The following is a 20217-nucleotide window of genomic DNA, read 5'->3' on the forward strand; positions in this document are numbered from 1 at the left end:
GTTTTTGGTCAACAACAATGTGCGTGAGTGTCAAGCATCACATTTCAGTACTACTGCTACGTAACATCTCGGAAAGTGACAACAAACCAGAAGAATTGAGAGATGGCAAGAAGAACTTAACTTTATGAAACATTGATTGGGAAAATACAAAATTTCTCTTCACATAAGATAAAAGCATTTCAGTTCTGGCGGGAACATGCATGGAAGTTTCAGATTAGATATTTTGTAACACCTGTTCTACAAGCTAGATTCCAACAATCAGTAACATTAAAATGCTAGAAGGCCAAATAAAGTCATAAAGATATTGCACCTCAGTTTAAAAATTAGAATTACAGCTACTTCAGACATTTAGATAGCAAATAGATGATAGATTACTATTGGATCAATAGATATTGGTATGGGTCAACAACCAAACAGAGGAGCATGTTGTTTTGTCCGTGTTTAATTGTTTTTATTATCAAGATGTTTTTTTACTATGATCTTTTAATGATGTTTGAAGCAGAAAGAAAGAGTTCCTCTCTTATTTTGTATATTATTACTTGTATCCTTTGTGAATGTGTGTATTTTCTTTACTATGGTGCATCATATTTTGAAATTGTAAAACAAAAAAACTATTATCCTTGTGTCTTGTAATCACTTGTTCTATAGTTTAGGTTTGTGCAAATGTTTTCATAAATTGTTGATTTTTGTGTACTATTGTCCAGATTTTAATGCAGCTCGCTGTGCAAATAGGAGGCAGATGATTATTCAAAGAAATATGATACATTGCCTGTTTTATAAGCAGTGAAACATAAATGTTCAATACTGAGTTCTCTTGTAGATAATGCTTCAATTCTTTGACCAAACACCAGATGTCAGCAGATACCACTTTTCCTTATGTTGTTTTATTTGCTTGAACAAGTAGTCCAATGGTATATATATTACTACTTGAGATCATACTGATGCTGTGTGATATATTTATCCATGTCATAGAAATCATTGTATGTGCAGTACTGTCGAGCAGTGACTAGTCTCAAGCAAGTCTCCCTAAGTAAAATATCAAAATACAAAAGAATAAATATTTCTGAGTGTTCTTTCAGACTAGTATGTTGATGTGTGACATGTTATTTGATTGCAAAAGCTGAAGACAATTTGTTTGGTTCAATATGATGACCCTTTCCTTTGACAGCACCTGTAGATAAGACAGAAGCAGAGCAGAATACCAGACAAACGTTTCGATAAATAGCTTTAGACTGACTTCCACAATGCATGCAGACCTAAAGTAATACATGGCTGGGTGATATTGACTAAATCAAATCACAATAACAAAATCAACTAGACTTCCCTTGTAAACAGAGAATATTAACATACTATTCAAACATGTATTGCCAAAACCAACTTACAGTTGATTTGGAATTTGTGTATGTGTACTACGTGAGATAACAAGAACAAGAAGAATGCATGAGTAATGTGATGGCGTCGCGTCAAGATCAAAGAGTATTGTAACTTTTAATGGGTCTGGATGGAGCCATCTCCTCCCGTCTCGTCTCCTTTCCGCTCTGTGCTATTCTTGCAAGTGTGTAACTAGATAGAAGCGTCCTTACTGGTAGAAAGACATAAGACGGAGCCTTCTTCCATCGTTAAAAAATAGATAATGATTCATGATACATTCAGCGGTGGTGTTTATTTTAGCAGCAGAGGGGCGCCGCTGTTGAATGCATATAGAGGAAACAATGATTTTACTGTAGTTAGAAATGTGCCATATATATACTCATAGTCGGGATGCAACATATATTTATTAAGCCAATGTATCAACCCGGAGGTCACTGTCAGTACTGCTTTCAACCACATAAACCCTAGTGTCCCTACTCTGGGCATGTCATAAAAGCCAGAGATTAGGCAAAAATAGGTGAACATTCAGTTACAATAGCACATCTAAAAGCTCGCGACACATTGTGAGCTTGTAGGATCGGCTATTTGAGATGGAGGGAAAAAAGGAGGGGGCCCAGTGTAGACACCTGGGGGACCCCAGTCAAAGAAGTATATAGAGTTTAAAAATCATGTCCATAAAGAAACCATTTGAGCTATATCACAATCTAATGACTTAAATCCCAGATACATCTAGTCTCATCCCAATATCGGCATATCACCCAACGTTGGCCTAATAATGTTATGGACTCACAGCTACTTGAGGATGTCACCCAGTTTCTCGACATAGTATTCATAGTTGTCCTTGCAGTCCTCCCAAGGAGTGAATTCCTGATCCTCGTTCTCCACGTATCTATTCCACACGTGCAGGAAGTCAAACGGCGTCATCATCCTCAGCTTGCAGCCCGCGCGGACCAGGGCCCTCAGCCCTTCTATGATCTCTGGCTCCTCCCAGTCAAAAAGGCGGGAGCAGAAGATGCAGAGACGGAGCTTCTTGCGCTCCTGAAGGATGGCGGCCAGTTTGGCGGCACAAGCTGCACACGGGCTGGACGATACGTACCATGTCACCTCATACTCCTGGGAGGAGTTCGGGAGAATCTGGAAGGTTGGGAAAGAGGCTAGTTATTTGCAGTAGAAACTTGTGTGAGGTGTGTTGTTCTCTGCGTAGAGTTCAATTGTGTCTGGGTGTGATTTGAATTGATACTTGGGAGTGTGTGAGCTGTGCATTACCATCTGAAAGAAGGCCTCCTCGACATGTTTAGTGGTGTGTTCGTCTTCCAGGTAGCCGCTCAGAGACTCGCCGGGGCCGCCGTCTCCTCCTGGCATGTCCACCCGGAAGCAGAGTAGGGTCTTGTTGCGCCCTGACGAATACTCCACGTTCCTGAACTGGAACTTAAAGTAGAACAGGCTCATTTGTTCCCTAAAAAGAGGGGGGGAAACAGATAGAAGAGAGAAGTGGAAAGTGAAAAGGCTTCCATAGCTCTATCATAATGAAGCAGCCTACATCTCCATTTTCAGGGAACACCAACGCAAGTGTTTCATAAGCTTTTGTTATTTCCGTCTTGACGGCTCCATCTGTCACTGTGTCTGGTACTGTATGTGTTTGCCCATGAGGCTTTGATGTGCTTTATCTCATGAAAAGGCACTCAGCATTCAGGATCTCCCTGCAATGTTTTCAAAGCAATATGTCGATCCCAGACAATCGCTTGGGAGACACCAAATGTTGAACAGCCAGTACCTATGCATATGATTAACAATATACACACATATGGCAGACTGAATGAGTATCACTCTGTCTGATGAATCTGTAAACCATCCAACACCAAATCAAACTGCATGGGAGATACTTTATGAAAAGGATGATAGAAAACTCTCTGAGAGCTTCAGATGACTGGGATGAAACTGAGCACAGAACTGGATACCAGTTGGGGTGTGTCACTTCCTTGGAGTAAATTAACGCTTCGGTAAACTTTGTCGGATGCCACATCATAACTCTCCATAATCTGTGGATGTGCCAGGCCGTGGAAAACATGTGAGAGAATGTAGCTCCAATAGATTTTTAGAACATGTGCCTCTCCTTAAGCACAATTTCATCACACAACAGTGTCACTTGCTCAAAAGAACAGATATACAAGCTAACAATGCGTAGCAGATCAAGTATACTACTTACTACTGTGTCTAATGTGTTACCATTATTGTCACAAACATTTAATTAAACTTTTGTTTGTTTTGCATGTGGATATTGCCCCACTGTATCTGTGTGCCCTGGAAGGGGGTCCCCTCTTTTGAGATCCTTCCTGTTTTTCCTTGCCTGACTGAGTCTCTTAACCCATTAAGGCCTGAGGTTTCCGATTCTACAAATGTCTTCTAAATCCTATAACAGTTTTCTGAAAAACTTATGTTATATCAGTGGTTCTCAAACTTTTTCATGTCAAGGACCTCCAAAATTATATCAATTTGGGCCGCGGACCCCCATCTCAAAATATTTTGTTCCAGGGACCCCCACAAGCAAAGATTTGAGTTACAAATGTTTGCTTTAAAAACATATATATTCAAAGATTTGCTCAAATTTTCAAAAATAGCAGTTCTACAAGGTCATAGCGCGGCACTCGTGCCATGCTATGAGCTTGTATATCTGCTATTTTTTTAACAGCCAAAGTATAAAATAATGGTTTAAGTGGTTACACAGATGCATTAGTTGCGTGGGGTAAACCAAATCACCAAATCTCTTCGCTGACAATACTGTAGCCGATCTACAAGATCACAGCGCGTTGTGTTGCGGTGTGAGCTTATAGATCGCCTATTTACATGGAATGTTCCCTCCCAGAATAGGGATGCTAGGCTTCAAGTGGTTAAAGGCTGTACAAAGGCATTTGAGCTGAGGTGATGATTAGAAAGTAGAAATCACGTATATTATAAGCCTGGGTTAGGGTTAAATTATTGAAGAAGAAACGTGTCATTGCCATGCGTATTATACATGTCAGAAGCACATGAAATTGATCATTTAGGCATAGAAACCATGTAGTACTGTATAGTATATCTTCTCATTGGCCATATTGATGTAAAATATCTGCATGGCGCTGGTCATATTCCACAAGCAGACCTACTGTAATACTCAGAGGAAGACATTGAAAGAGCAGATGACTTGGGGGGGGGTACAGTGATAGAGCAGGGGGGCTGGCTTGTGTTTTCACTGTGAGTCATCCTTATTCTTACCGTGTTAGTTTAGGACGACAGGTGCAAGCCGTTAGTATCACTCTTCACTCACATCAATGGTATTATATCGGGAACAACCTAACTAGAGAGGAAAAAACAGCTGCAAACACACAACAAATTAACTATTGTGCACATAATGTACAGTACATACTGTAGTTGTGAAAATGTTAAAAAAAAAGTAAGAAAATGTACACACACACACACACACACACACACACACACACACACACACACACAGTGGTTTCTGTGATCTTTAACCCACCCTGTAATAATCTCAAAAGGTGGCAGCTCTATGGGCTGATAGTCCCCATTCTCCTCTGTTTTCATCCCTTCCGCTCCTTCAGTCTTTTCTCCATCCTCTCCATTCTTCTTTTCTTCTTCTTTGGGCTTCTCAGGTCCAGACTCTGGTTTCTTTCCAACTTTGTCAGGCTTCTTAACCGCTTTCTCCTTCCCTTTCGCCTTCTCTTTCTCGTCGTCCGTTTTGCTGTCCACTTTCTTCTCTTTCTTCTTCACACTTAACCGGCTGTTTTTGTCAGCCATGATTTCTGACCGCGCGATTGTCTGCCTGTGCGTGTGACAGAGAAAGAGAGAGAGGCAGAAAGAAAAGGAGGGTGTCAATGAGTGTAAGTGAGGTGATAATGTGTGTTAACTGAAATAGATGCTATTGTGTGTTGAGTCAGAATATGTGTGTGTGTGTGTGTGTCTGGTCCAGACAGTGGGTGAGTCAGCGAACCCACTCCCCCTTTTTCCATGGCCCTGCTATTAAAAGGCCAGCGGACAGCACAGTGGGTGAATAAGGCCAAAGGGTATGCGTGTGGATGGGAAGGGGGGAGGGGGGAGTGGACACAAGAATAATCATATATATATATACAGTTTATAGAGAATATCATTCATAATTATTGTGATGTGCAAATGACCAACAAAATAAACAACGTGCTACATATTCTGTGCACAACGGTAGAATTGCAGATGTACTTCTATCTCTTCTAAGCCTTCTATCTCTGAGGCTTTGGGACTGTCAACAGACCAACAGGAGGAGGGTTATTAATAACGCAACTTTGGCCGCGTGTGTGTGTGTATGTGTGTGGGTTACCAGGGCTCATTTCTGATATGGAACAGCACAGTTGTTCTCGCCAACTATAAAGTCTTGCAGGCATCTGGGCTGTGTGTGTGTGCGCGCGCCCGCGCAGGGTGGTAACTGGCACAAGCACATACAGCACACACACAGACTGAAGCAGTCTGTGCTATGAATATGAGTGTGGTGTTGGCTAGTGCGCATGTGTCCATGAACAATCAATCTCTGAAATCACCCTGCATCAATATGGTCCTCTGCTGAGGCCAGTGGATGGGGGAGGGGAAGAATTGGTTGTGTGTGTGTGTGTGTGTGTGTGTGTGTGCGTTGCATGCGTGCACGTGCGTGCGTGTGCAAAATGGGTTTCTGCACTGCAGATGTAATAACTTGAGGCAAAAGGGAGAGCGTGGAAGGGAGGGAGGGGGGAGTTCAATTACAATTTCCTCTCCTCCCTCAGTCTCACTCTCTGTCAAGTAATTCATTTCAGAGGCAATTACCAATAGGACCGCAGCCCAGCCTGCCTGTGCTTGTCTAACTCAAATGGATGAGCTGTCACAGCCAGGGGGAGGGAGAGCGCCGCTTCAAGCTGCTCCACAAACAACAACACACCCATGGGTAGAGCAAAAACACACTTTTTAGAGGACATGCCATGCAGACGCAGAGACAAAAAAAAATCACACAGATGCCCTAGTGTAGCAGCACACTAAAGCGTACACTACAGAGACATCCCGGGGTGATAATAACTGAGATCACAGCAATCACTGATGATGATCTACAATTATGAGGGCTCTGTAATCTCATTGTAGACTAAATAGATTATGGAATCCTCTCTGAAGAGGTTTTCTTTCTTTTACCTTGTATGGCAGGGAGGCCGAACTTGGAGACAATCCAGGGGGTACGCAGGGATAGTGAGCGCGTTGCCATTGGTGACGGACGGATGGACTCATTGCACCCTTATCAGATCTGCTCCATTCCACTCGCACCCTGTCGTTATCAAATTGATTGATTGATGGACAGATTTTTTCCATTAATCACAAAGACGTTAAATAATACATTGAGACAGAATGTATACCACATCACTGGCGAAGAGGTTGTACAACTAGACAATATGGTTACAGCTTTCTTTTTTCTCATTTAATTTCGTGCATATTTTCAAGTATTGAGGTTTTGTGAGCCTAGTGAGCTGTGACGGAAAGTATACTAGAGCAGGATGTGACTGCTGGCTGCCTGCTGACTCAAATTCAGCTCTAATGGAATTACTTCCAATTACCATGCCTCCCCACTAGCCGATCCCAGGGAAACATGAATAAAGACACACACACACACACGCACACACACACAAAGACTCACAATTGTTTCTCCTTCAAACTTATGCACTACACAGCCGTTGCACAATAACACAGTAGAGTCCAACATACAGTAGAAAACTCTCTCACACACACACACACACGCACGCACGCACGCACGCACGCACGCACGCATGTCTGGGGCAGAAGCAGAGTCACATACAATTCCACCCGATTCATTGGATGTGATATTGGAAGAGTGAAGAGAGAAAGTACCGATAATGAAATTTAAATGGATTTGACCTGTAGTCCCTCAGAGGGTATGTAGGCTAAAACGGATTGACACAGGAAGAAATTAATGCATTACGGTTCAAAAATGAGATCGACACATAATGGCTGGGCTTTCGGTTTCCCATCAGTTGTGAGAAAACGGTGCACTGTATAATCCTCTGTGTTAATTTAACTCTACCGAGTGTACGAATGTAACCAAATGGACCCGTAAGAGTCCATAACACTCAGGATGTTACTGAACTGTGTGTTGTACAGGCCCATACCCTTGAATTGCATACAGACATATTTCTCAGAATTCTTTTTTTTTTATTATAATGTCCTAATGATGAAACATACGTACATACATACAGAAAGAAAAAAGCGGGGGTGATGCAATGTCCTGTCATTCACTGGCTGACATCTTTCATCCCTCCCATCATATAGCTGACTACGTCATGTTAATCACAAACTCTATGGTTATCATGAATTGTATATAAACTGTATGCTGTGCATCAGAACACGGAAGCATGTGTTTTCGTTTTTTCCCCCGCTACAGTAGCTATTAGCTGGTAGTATACAGTACAGGCACGAGCTGTGTTATTGTTAAGGTGTTTTTTTTTGGGGGGGGGGGGGGCTTAGTGGTCTCGTGTTTGTCTGGAAGCCCTGCTAAGGCTGTAATGTCACAGTAAATATATTAGTATTGATCTGCTGCTTGTCCCCCTGGTCTGCAGCTTGTAGTTAGGGCTAGGAGATATGGCCAAAGTTACCAGGATAAAGTATTTATATATATTATATATATATATATTATATATATATATATATATATATATATATATATATATATATATATATATATATATATATATATATATATATATATATATATATATATATATATATGTGTGTGTGTGTGTGTGTGTGTGTGTGTGTGTGTGTGTGTGTGCTTAGATACAAATCTGAATAAACCAGAGGGTTAGCTGAAGCTTACAACATGACATCTAGGCTTTAATATTTCTTCAAGTTATCATCATAGACTATGATGGAAAAATTGCCAATAAGCAAAGTTTGTTTGAGGTTCATCATAAGTTGCTTGAGTTATTTCAGTGCTTCCTAAAAGAACAACAATCTGCTGTACTGTACCATACAGCCCTAAACGTACATGTCTGTATGTGATCTACAAGGCTTCAGACTGCATGTCTGTAGTTTTGTCGTACTTTGTAGATGCTAATATTTTACATCGCCTGCTGCTCTGTTTGTTGTGGGACTTTAAATGGGCGAAATACTACAACAAAGCTGAAAGACATTTTTGATTACAATACCTTCCTCCTTGTGTGTTAAGGGCTATGGCCATGGAGATGTCACTTCCACAACGACACTTGAATGACTTTTTGAAGAGGGGCACTTATTTTGCTCATTAAAGAGTATATTTGCATACGTATGAATCTTAAGCAACCAAAAGAATCATGTGTGTGGCTATGGTGGGTGTTCTCACTGCACACCCTCACAAATGTAACGAGTAACTCCATTCCAGCCAAATGACTAGCTGTTTGTGTTACTTGTGAAATTGGTATTAAACTGTATAAAGAAAGTACAGATATTTATAAAACATTTTAAAGTCATATTGAGGAAAATGATCTTTAGATAAGTATTGTTTTATTTCCCACCCCTACAGATAATAGGTGTATTTCTACAGACCTATACCTATCTCTCTTAGAGCCAAATCAAGTCCACAAGAGTGGGCTACATAGTAAACAAACATAGCGTTTCACATCTACAGTAGTCTGTGCACAGCCCTACTAACAGACAGAAACCCTACATTCCCTCTGTGTAAGTCTGATGTACAAGGGTTTCTTGGAGAATAACAGAGGTTAGTATCCCGTTAGTGGCTGTAGGTGAGGAGTTATTGGCTCTGTGACAACGCCCTTTACATATACTGAAAAACTAGTGCAAAGCCTTAGGTCCATAATAATCGGTAGTTGGCTTTCAGGTAGATGAGGGTCTCAAGGTTCTTTGGTAAGACGCAGCCTCTCTCTGGCCTCAGACAGTGCCCAGCAGAATTGAAAATGCTCTCTACCAGAGTGCCACTGGCGGGTATAGTAAATGCCCTCTTGGCCACCTGGGCAAGCAGTGGAAAGTCAATGGCCTTACGCCTCCAGTAATGCAAAGGTTCCTCGTCGGTGGGCTCCTCACGCAGATAAACAGTTAGCTCCTGATCAAGACTCTTGGCCTGTGCGGTGGGTCTCTGCTTGATGAAGGAGAACAGCTTGCAAGGCCGGGAGAGGGCGGAAACAGGAGACGGAGCAGAGGATGGAGGGGTTTGCGCCTGGGAATGGAGCTCAGTATTGGGGTCTACAGGGCTGGAGCCGGGGGAGTGTTTAGTTAACTCTTCTAGTAGGACCTGCCTATGCCAGTCAGGGTTGCTGCTCCATGAAAGTTTGAACTGGGGATCCAACGTTGTGGCAGTGACATAGAGGGGGTCCTCTAGAATGGGGGCCAGTCGACGCTCCACAGCCTGGGCTAAGCTCACTAGCAGAGCAGGGCAGTGAGGGGCCGAGGTCTCGGAGAGGTGCTTACGTAGGCCCAGGACGCAGGGCAAAGCCAGACTGATGGGCACAAGTCTGTCAGTCTGTCTTTCTGCCAGCTTGTCCCCATGCACCATGTCCCACGCCTCAGTGAAGGGCTCTAGAATGTCTGTTAGTTCCCTCAGCAGGGCCCTCTCTGGAGCGCTCAGGGCCAGCTCACCTCGACCACTTACCTCCTCCAGGAAGTCCACTGAATCCAACAACCGCCGCAGCACCTGGATGGAAAATCAAACACAAATGCCAATGAATAAACATCCTTTACTTAATCATATCCAGTATTTGGGAGTATATGTTAAGGTTCTAGTTCAACCACATTTGCTGCGGTTTTCTGGTAGTTCTACAATTTCTAAAGTTCCTGATTTACATTAGCATGTATTAATGACTATTTCAGAAGTACATTACAGTACAGTACTTTTGTTTTTTGGTGGGTGCTGAGTGTAGTTCACTACAGGAACTACCTAATATGGCTATAAATGTAAAGGAAGGGAATTGTTTGCTGTTCTTATATCATTTTCATTGTATTAAAATGATGTATTGTATTGCAGATGTTAAAATGTAAAACTCTGTATCTACAATGCTTATTACACTTTATCACACACGATTTATGCTTTTGTAATTGTTCTGTTTATGTTATGTGCGGTATGTGGGTGTGTCAGTAACAGATGACTGTTGGCGCCATCAATGTGAATGTTGTGAATATACCAACAGCTACTGGCCAAGTTGCCCTTTGAGTCCTTATCCACATCATCTTCTCGACAGAGGTGTACTGTTTATATCTATTCCACACTGCAGCATACACTTGTGTTGGATTGGTTAGTTGTCCAACGTATTCATGTATTTTCCCTTTTCTATGGCTGGCAGCGTTTTGAGTTTATTTTCCATTTGTGCACTTTTGTGTTAGGCACAGAAAATGAGCCAAGTTAGAGAAAACTCACTTCTTTTTTTTGCCCACCGGAGGTTGGGAAGAGCGATAGGGTTGTCCACCCACTGTCAAGCCAGTGTTTGGTGTTTTATTTGTTTATGTGCAATCCATTCGTTATGCGTTTCATTTGTGTTCTAATAAATTATTGTTATTTAATTGGTAGCAAACTTTAGTTTTTGGGCTTTGTTAAATGTCTTTATTGTTTCACCGGGTTTACCCTAATGCCAACCGGTGAAGCTTTTTGAGCCGTAACAATGCCCATGTGAGCCAATGTGAGTGACCACAGTGGAAAAGTACTATAAATCTTCATTTTTTTCACAGCCCACCCTGTGCGTGAAAATACAGGTCTCAAGGTTATACCTTGGCAACTTTGTAAACAGCATAAAAAGACAGCTTACTCCACACAATTTCAGAGAACTACTGAGAACTGTTACAGATACTAGCGCCTAACCACTGTTTTAAGGATCGAACGGGAATAATTGGTTGAATTCTTCCACTTCCAGTAGTAATAACTACATTTTCTATATGAGTATGGTAACTTTTTATGCAAAAGAGAAGGCACGCACATCCAACCAGGATAAGGTGTCAAACTGATAAAAGATCACAAACACAGAAAATAACGTTTGTGTTCAAACGGCATTTTCTGCAGTTTCCAATCACTTTTTCATTAAGCAAACAATATTTTGTTTCAGGATAATGTTCAACTTCTCACAGTGTCAAGTAATTGGTAGTTTGTAAAACTATGCTTTCAGACTCAGAGTGGCTTCCCCAACAACACTGTAGAGTGTATGTACCTGTACACAACTAAGTGACACAGTTACACTTCTATTGGCAAACATAAGGGCAGTAATAATGTCACAGTACGTACTTTAAGTTGAGCAGCCCAGTCTCTCACAATGGGAGGGCAGCTTCCTGGTCCCCCGATCGCGCCATCTGGACCATCAAACACCTGGCTGAGTTTCTCAGATGGGACAGCCGCCGTGATATAGTTGTAGAAGCAAGCGGCTTTGGCCAGGGGCGAGGAGAGCTGAGGGCAGGAGTACAGCCCCTCTCTAACACAGTGGTCCAGGGAGCGAGAGAAACAGTCCACCCGACATGCACCCAGACCCTGCTCCCACGAGTCCTCCCACCCTCCATCTTCACCTCTCTCACTCCGACCGGTCTGATTCCTGGCCTCCAAGTTGTCAGCGATGTCCCTCTCTTCTTCCTCTTCCTGCTCCTCCTCCTCCCGTCCAAAGTTGTCAATATGGAACCCAGGAAGACAACATGGGCGACGGGTTGTCGTGCCTGGGAACGCGTCGGCCACGATACGAAACGCTCTCCCCGACACGCCGTGAGAATGACACACCTCATCAAAGTCTGTGAGCGCACGACTCCCCGAACCTCCGACCACCAGGGGAAGGCACGCCAGTAGGGCTGAACGCATCAGCCAATCAGACGTAAGAAAATGGCAGGTTACTCCCAGATACCTAAGGAGAGAGAAACATTTACAGATCAGTGACACGTTTTGAACAACACGTCTGGATCACCGTCGTGTGCCGATGACGTTGGCCCTTGTTGCTTCTCGCCACTTACCCTGCATGACTTCCAGAGGGGCCCCTCCAGACGTCCAGGCTGAGGCTGAGGGCGTGTGCCGTGGCCAGGGCCTGGCGAGTGGCCAGCTGGGCCTGGTAGGCGTAGGCTGGGAGAAGCTGAGTCTGGAGGTAGCGTCGGGTCTCTGGGGTGTAGCGCGGCTCCAGGAGTTGCAGCAGCTCTCTGAAGCCCTGGTTCTCCACCACGGACGCAGGCTGCAGGTCACGCACAATCATCTTAGCTATTGCCTCGGAGATCAAAACCTAATAGTGACAACAACCGGTTAAAATAATATTTACTATAACTATAAATAAGATTAGGACCTTTTTTTAAAGATGCCTGCTTGTCAAGTCACTATTTCATGAGGTTTGTTGGCATATGGACTTTGCATATGGGTGGCATTGCACGCCGTGCAGGAACCTATTTGACCAGGAGCATGTGCAGGCACACGCATAGATTTAAAACAACTTTAAATTAACACCTCAACAAAGTTTACAAAGGCTCCCGACTCACACCAGGTGGATTAACATAGGAATGAGCCTAGATGCATATCAATTGTCCATTGTGTGACCTGTAGTGTAGGTGTTAAGCGACGTGCGCGTCACGTCATTAAAATAGAGTGCAACCACGTTCCAATTCAGCATTGCAACACTGCATATGGACCTGACAATCCCCATAGGCATAGCCAAGAGATCTTCTAAAATCACTGATGGTGGACTGTAAAAAAGAACACACACACCTGCCGTGGGTCATGTCTGTCGAACTTGGTCACCCCTCCGCCTCCACCACCACCACCTCCTCCTCCTCCTCCTCCTCCTGCCTCTCCTGTCCCCATTCCTCCCCCAGTAGTGGTGATAGGATGGGTGTAGCGGGTGCTTCCTCCATTGGCAGTGGTGAAGTTGTGCAGTGAGCCAGAGGAGTAAGCCTCCCTCTTCATGTCCTTCCTCTTCACAAACTCATCATACATAGCCTGGTGCTTACGCTGAGGATGGGGGGCATGTAAGAGGGAAAATGTTATCTATTTACATACAAGAGTTTTCACCCTCTGTTATAGTTTCTACAATCCACATACATCTCTATGCCTTATTACCAACAAACAAAATACATGGAAGCAATAAACATCACACTGTCATTGCAGTCATTTTGATAACTAAATATTAGTTGTAGAAGTGTGATAGGCTATAGGTACCCAAAATGTATATGTTATTGAACGATGTTAATTATAAGCTATTTACTACTAATGCAGACACTGAAATAGGCCTATAGGCCAGAGTAAGTCCATCAGATGATGATATCCAATCTATCCGGGAAAGAGACTAATTTAGAACGGATCTGACAGGGTTTTTTTCATTTTTTTTCCCTCCCCTACCTTGAGATGCGTGACGAAGTTAGATGTAACACTTCGCTTCGCCTGGATCCTGGTGCCACACGCTTTACAGTTGGACTCGATCTTGCCATTCTCTCCCTCAAAGACAATATTAAAGTAATCCAGAATAGACACCTTCGAAATAGACGCCATTGGAGAGGGAGCTTTCAATCTTCCTGCTCAGAAGTGAAATCAACTTATAGTAGTCGGGGCAACGATCAATCCGAGCAGAGCCTGAGATGTGAATCTCACCTCGCCTCTCTAATCATGAGGAGCACGGCGGGGCTGACGTTGTTTTCTTCATCGTAATAATAACGATCGCATATACTATTATTACCAACGTTGCTCGTCGGTGTCGCTCGCCCGCTCGCACACAAAAGGAAATTTAATTCCAAGCGAGAGTTTGTGTCGCGTGGAGGACGACGTCTGGAATCGGCTACAATGTGACACCACTAGCTGCTGCTGCTGCTGCTGCTGCGGATGTTTGGAAACATAAATATAATATCGTGCCGCATCCGTTGTTCCAGCGCCCTCATCATCCGTCATGCCTCCGGACGCACGGCTCAGCTGCAGACCAGAGAGCTGCTGCTGTTAACTGTACTAGGCATATAGAATATCCCGTTATAATTGGACCAGGAAGTACAACACACACACACACACACACACAATAAAACCCGGAGTTTCATTTCCTACACTTTCGACTATTCCCGGGATCGTTCGGCTCGGCTGTCCCCCCCCCAGCAGCCCGTGGTGGTGAGCCTCATCACAGCCTGGTCGTTGGTGCTGCGAGGTGATTTGAGGGTGGTGCCGCTCCGTCACAATGAGCCGTTTGATTTATGCGGCATCGTATGACCGTGTCGTGCCGACCGCGATCATTATAACCATAATAAACGTCAATTATCTGCATAATAACCGTGAGGGGATAAATGCGTTGCCACTTGACTTGCCAATTATATCGCTTTCAAAGACCTTGGAGAAGAACAAAATGAGCCTGCCGAAATATGTCATCATTCCGTTTGAATGTGTCGATTCAGACAGTTGTGTCTCAAGCATTTTCATAGCAAGGGAGAAGTGTGGCAATTGGGGGGGGGGGGAGGCCATATGGCATAGATTTGAAAATAACTTGAGCCAGGCACCCCTAAGATTTGGAAGTTGAAGGGTTAATTTAGGTCTGATAATGATTGATGCACCTTGCGTGTTCAAATCATGTATAGGCCCACTTTACATTTTCCAAAATGTTTACACTTTGGAAACAAATAAGACAATTTTACATTGAGGTGCCCACAATGTTTTAGGTGCCCACTCTTCTGTATCCCCCACAAAAAAAATTACAGGAACAGTTTAATATCACTATTATTTCACCAGCCAGAAGTCCAAGGATTTTTAAAAAAATGAATAAATATTCAGATAATAGATACATTGAGGTGCCCACAATGTTTAGGTGCCCACTCTCTTCCAGTTATCTTGCTGGGGACCCCAGACTGAACTTTGAGATCCACTGCCGTGGGAATTAATTAACTATTTACAGCACACATACATTTCTTGCACAGTCAAGATAAAGGAGCCACATTGCAACAAAGAAATACGATTTTATTTACTTTTGTAAAAATATAAATATGGTATCATCAATATGCTTAACAATGATTTAACTAATAAAGAATCAACCAGCACCAGTCACAAATATCACAAAACACGTGAAAGAGAGACTAACAGCACAGGATAACCTAAAACACACAACCATTCTGGGTTTTTGCTCCAAGGGTCATCGTGATCTTCCATCAGCTTTGTGATAGAATCTACAAAGTCAATGAGTCCTGAGCATCATACAGGCCACTATGACTCCCTTCCTGCCCCTGTGAAAATAGGTTTCCTCTTGGCTCAGCTGTGTGTTCAACACTTGACTGTAAAAGGAATCATTTATTTTTCAACCTTGTCTGCCAGAGTTGTGACGGTTTTGTCCACGGCACAGAGTTTCAGCTCCTCTCTGGTGTTTAAGACTGCACTTTGCAGATTAGCTATCTCGGCAGACAGCTCTATCACTGTAAAACAAAAACAAAAAAGAGAGATGTTGGATAATTTAAATTTAGTTTTATGTTAGAACTACTTGATCATGATCAGGCTTTACAGTCAAAGCATCAATGCCATATCACACAGTCACCCATACAATTAGGAATTTTCATTAAAATAATGTAACAGTAGCATATCATGGTGGACACAGATTTTCAGTTACGCATGCAAAATGTAAGGCTTATTTAAAGACAATTCTAACAATTTGCTATTTCATTTTCAAAGATGTGTACTATTATATTAATGATATTTAAAATCTGAAAACCCCTGTGTTCCTTTATGTTCTCATGTGTCTCTCAGATATAAGTGCAAATGTAAAGCCTGTTTGTCTTTTCATTTTAATAGTCAACTGAACTCTTTGACTAATCTAGGCTAACATAACTACAGTACCACCATGGTCCTGCCTTCAGATACGGGTTGGCAGATGTATAAAATGAAAATACAATGCAGTTAAATTAGCATTGTGTTAGAGAAACAGAGTGAGAAACAGAGGAGGGGGTTTGGAAGTGTAAATAAGAGCAGAGATTTTATCATTCCAAATTTTAATCACAGTTTGGATATTTCTGCAGAGCAGAAAATCAAATTTACAATTGTCATTTGCATTTCATTTTGAATTGAAAAGTGAATGTGCATTCCAAGGATCCGACAATTGTAGTGTAGATTGGATTATTGAACTGCATTCTCCAATTTGAATTAACATTTGAATAAAGTTCACAATATTCTTCAATACAAAACAAGCACTCATACTGTAGGCTACATACTCATGTTCTGTCTTTTTTGAGTAGGAGCTAAACTCATCATTGTTATATTGTAATATTGTCTTGTGTTTTGATTTAGAATACATTAATTAATAGTCTATTTCTATGTTAATGTAATTGTAACAGAATTTTCATCCGTCCGAGATTTCAATTGACTTTCAAATATATTTTGAGGAGGAATTCAGATAAATATTTAGCCAATATTTAATCAATATTTTAGCCATTTTTGAACCAATATAACAGAACTACAGGATGTTATTACCAGATAGTCTAGCAAACTAGAATTTCACATCAAAGTAATTGTAACAGAGTTTTTTTCAACATAAATCATTTCTATGAGGTGTACAGAACAACATACTAAAAGTCCTAAGAAATCCTAGTTTCGGTAATATGTTTAATTGGCATCAATTCAAGATGTCCACCAATTATTGTCAAAAAGTCATAAAATTATGGTGAGTCAAATTTTCCTCATTCCTGAGATTTCAATTAACTCCCAAATACATTTTGAGGTGAGGAATTAAGATAAAATACCCTGACTGAAGTGCAAGGGAGCCCATGTATTGGCATTTTTGGGCATGTGCATCTCTATATATGGCTCTATGCATGGCTTTAAAAAAAACAATCCTTATCAACATTAGAGATCGACTGATTTTAATTAGATTTTTTTAAGTCCCACACAGTTATCTTGAAAACCATATGCCACAGTACAGTTAATATTATAGCAAACAGTTATTCTACATCAGTGGTAAATGGTATTTACTGCGATAATAGGTGCTGCTCTTGAGACAGCTCCATAGCGCTGATCTAGAATCAGTGCTTAACAGGTATGAACAAATTGGTCCTACGCTCTCAAATAGAATTTTGGGTGGAACAAGGGTGGAATAAAGGTAAAGAAAATATCTTTATCAACAAATTAGAGGGAGTTGGAAGAAGGATAATATTGACTATGGGGAGAACCAGGAGAACTAGGAGGAAAGTGGCTTCCTTGTGGATCTCGGATGTCATGTGACCAGTCTATGACGTCCGTAATCTCCATATTTGGGAAAAGTTTCAGTCCTATTCAACCTCCTTTGACTTCCAGTATAGAATTTGTTTTAAAGACTAAAATAAATACCCACATAGACCTTCTTCAACTCCGCTTGACCCATAGGATCCACAGAGTAAATGATAAAATAAAGAAAGTATTACACCTCACCTTGTTTAAATGATGACTGCGCTTGTTTAAGAGATTGTGGTACTAGAATCCCGAACCATTTTAGTGGATCTTGCTGAGGAGCGTGTTCGCCTTTGACAACCGTCATTGAGGGCTCCTCAGTAGATGCTTTATGATCATCTTTTTCTTTAACTTCTTTTTTAGATCCGACTCTTCTCCTCACACCTAGGAAATCAAATAATGTAATTAATTTTTCAAAATGCATTAGTTTAATACAACTCTAAATAACTTAATGTCCATCACCAAAAACTCACCTTCTTCTGTAGGGCCAATATTCTCCACAGATGACACATCTTTTCCACACTCACTTGCAGACTTTTGTGTAATTCTCTCTGTGCAGAAGTCTGCTCCACCCTTATCAAGTGTCCTGCAGCACATGAGACAATGTCGGAAAGCCTTCTACTAACTGGCAAGCAGCTTAATTCCATGAAAATGTATGCACACCTCCTCACCTAGTATGCACATGGACCAGTGGCTCTATCTCACTTGCATACTGAAGTGCAGACACCTGTTTGTTGCCCATGGAATATCGGGCCTTGGACATGGAAAACCATCCCTGTGTGCAGTGTTAAATAGCAACATTGAGTTCATTTGACCCTTTGTCTTCCACTGTACATATATCAATGAATACATCAAAACTTCACTTATATAGCACTGTTCCTAGTCGAACGCAAGACAACATGTTTCACATAACAGAACGGATACAGGATAGGTGGGCACTAGGGACATCTGGGCACCTTGATGTAAAATTGGCTATTTTGTCCAAAATGTTAATACATTAAATATTTGAAAAATGGTTAAGTGCTTAAGTAATGTAAAATATACATGATGTGAACATGTACAGTACATAATTATCAGACTTAATGTTATCCTTCAACTTATTGTTGATGCTCCAAAATGACAGGAATATACAGGTTTTGTAGCAATTTGTAGCAATTGTAGAAATATTAACACCTTAATTGTCGAATGTTTAAACGTGTTCTAATCATGTATACTTACTTTACTTAAAAACATTTTCCAAATGTTGTATTTTTTAACATTTTAGGAAAAATAGCCAATTTAACACTGAGGTTCCAACTCTTCCTTGGTGCCCACCTATCCTGGTACCATATCAATCAATCAAAACAATATTTGCCTCTGAGATGTAGTGGAGTAGAAGTATAAAGGTATCAAAAAATGGAAATACTCCAGTAAAGTAAAAAATACCTCAACATTGTACTTAAGTACAGTACTTGAGAGTAAATGTACTTAGTTACTTTCCACCACTGCACACTCAATGTAAAAAATGTGTTAACAACAAAGTGTGTCCAAGACCTGTTCAATGAGAGAGTTGAGCGCGGCTCGTTTTTCCTCCAGTAATTCCAGCTGATCCATGAAACGAAGCAACGTTTCGTCCATCAGGAGAGATTCTTCCGGTGATAGTTGACCCATCTCGACTTTATTTATGCTACAATGTCCGCCTGTATGCTACATAAACATGTATATATACTTGTACTTTTTATGCTACATATACATGCGACTGTTGTACAAAGACATTTGAATTGTGAATCTATTCTCTGTGTTTGTATTTAAGATGAAGGCAACGGAGGTTTGCTTACTTCCGCCTAGGATGGATCATGTGACATAATGGACGTCACATGACAACACTTGACACCCCCCGACCGACTAGCGGTCGTGGAAAAAGTACTCAAATGTTTTACTCAAGTAAAAGTATCAGATCAATACCACAATATAGAAATACTCTTAAAGTACCAAAAGTAAAAGTACTCATTATGCAGAATGTCCTATTACAAGTTTTCAAAATGATTGAATTTTCAATTATTTTGAAAATAGCAGATCTACAAGCTCACAACACGTGGCGATGCGACGCATTGTGAGCTTGTAGATCGTCTATTTTCAAATAGAAGAAATATATATATAGAGCTTAAGTTTATGTACTATGTTTATTAATACAAATCTACATTTTAAAAGTAACTAGTAAGTTTTTGAATTATTGTAGTGGAGTAAAAAGTACAATATTTTCCTCTGAGATGTAGTGGAGTAGAAGTAAAAGTATTAAAAATTGGAAATACTCCACAAAAAAATCGAAATTGTACAGTAAATTAGTTACTTTCCACCACTGCCGACTAGAAACTGACATACTGTAGAGTGCAATACAACGATATCATACTAATAATTCACAATCATAAATGTATCAACTGCTGAAGCCAGAACAGTAAAACAATTCAAATGAAAGAGCAATAAAAATCAAAAGGTAGTAGTTCCCATACCGGGAGTCGAACCCGGGCCGCCTGGGTGAAAACCAGGAATCCTAACCGCTAGACCATATGGGACTGATGGCACCTTAACAGAATACACAGTATAAGAATGTATGCACAACTCACTGCCGAACGTGTACTAACTATTCTACCGAGCGTGTAGAACGTATAGATTAGCTTTATTAACAAAACCAAAACATGAATTCATTCTTATCTCAATAACAACAA

The 20217-nt window shown here is 41.3% G+C and overlaps 3 protein-coding genes across 3 annotated transcripts; all 3 read right to left on the reverse strand.

Annotated features, from left to right (window-relative positions):
* Positions 1-107: 107 nt before the first annotated feature.
* Positions 108-5342, reverse strand: apobec2b (apolipoprotein B mRNA editing enzyme, catalytic polypeptide-like 2b). The gene is made up of 4 exons (XM_080444818.1): positions 4886-5342; positions 2638-2827; positions 2162-2505; positions 108-1171 (listed from the first exon to the last, which is right to left on the reverse strand). Exons 1-3 carry the CDS (start codon positions 5161-5163, stop codon positions 2164-2166), a joined length of 810 nt encoding a protein of 269 aa, XP_080300944.1. The 5' UTR covers positions 5164-5342; the 3' UTR covers positions 108-1171; positions 2162-2163.
* Positions 5343-8200: 2858 nt separating this feature from the next.
* LOC308096700 (zinc finger BED domain-containing protein 4) lies at positions 8201-14481 on the reverse strand. Its single transcript, XM_080444113.1, has 5 exons — positions 13697-14481; positions 13067-13309; positions 12331-12590; positions 11624-12224; positions 8201-10048 (listed from the first exon to the last, which is right to left on the reverse strand). The coding sequence occupies exons 1-5, from the start codon at positions 13844-13846 to the stop codon at positions 9206-9208; spliced, it is 2097 nt and encodes a 698-aa protein (XP_080300239.1). The 5' UTR covers positions 13847-14481; the 3' UTR covers positions 8201-9205.
* Positions 14482-15271: 790 nt separating this feature from the next.
* Positions 15272-19333, reverse strand: vma22 (vacuolar ATPase assembly factor VMA22). The gene is made up of 5 exons (XM_080444453.1): positions 19046-19333; positions 18184-18287; positions 17986-18098; positions 17714-17896; positions 15272-15732 (listed from the first exon to the last, which is right to left on the reverse strand). The coding sequence occupies exons 1-5, from the start codon at positions 19160-19162 to the stop codon at positions 15611-15613; spliced, it is 639 nt and encodes a 212-aa protein (XP_080300579.1). The 5' UTR covers positions 19163-19333; the 3' UTR covers positions 15272-15610.
* Positions 19334-20217: the final 884 nt, after the last annotated feature.

This window comes from Gymnoscopelus braueri (assembly GCF_963280865.1).
Source record: "Gymnoscopelus braueri genome assembly, chromosome: 12".
Taxonomy (NCBI): domain Eukaryota; kingdom Metazoa; phylum Chordata; class Actinopteri; order Myctophiformes; family Myctophidae; genus Gymnoscopelus; species Gymnoscopelus braueri.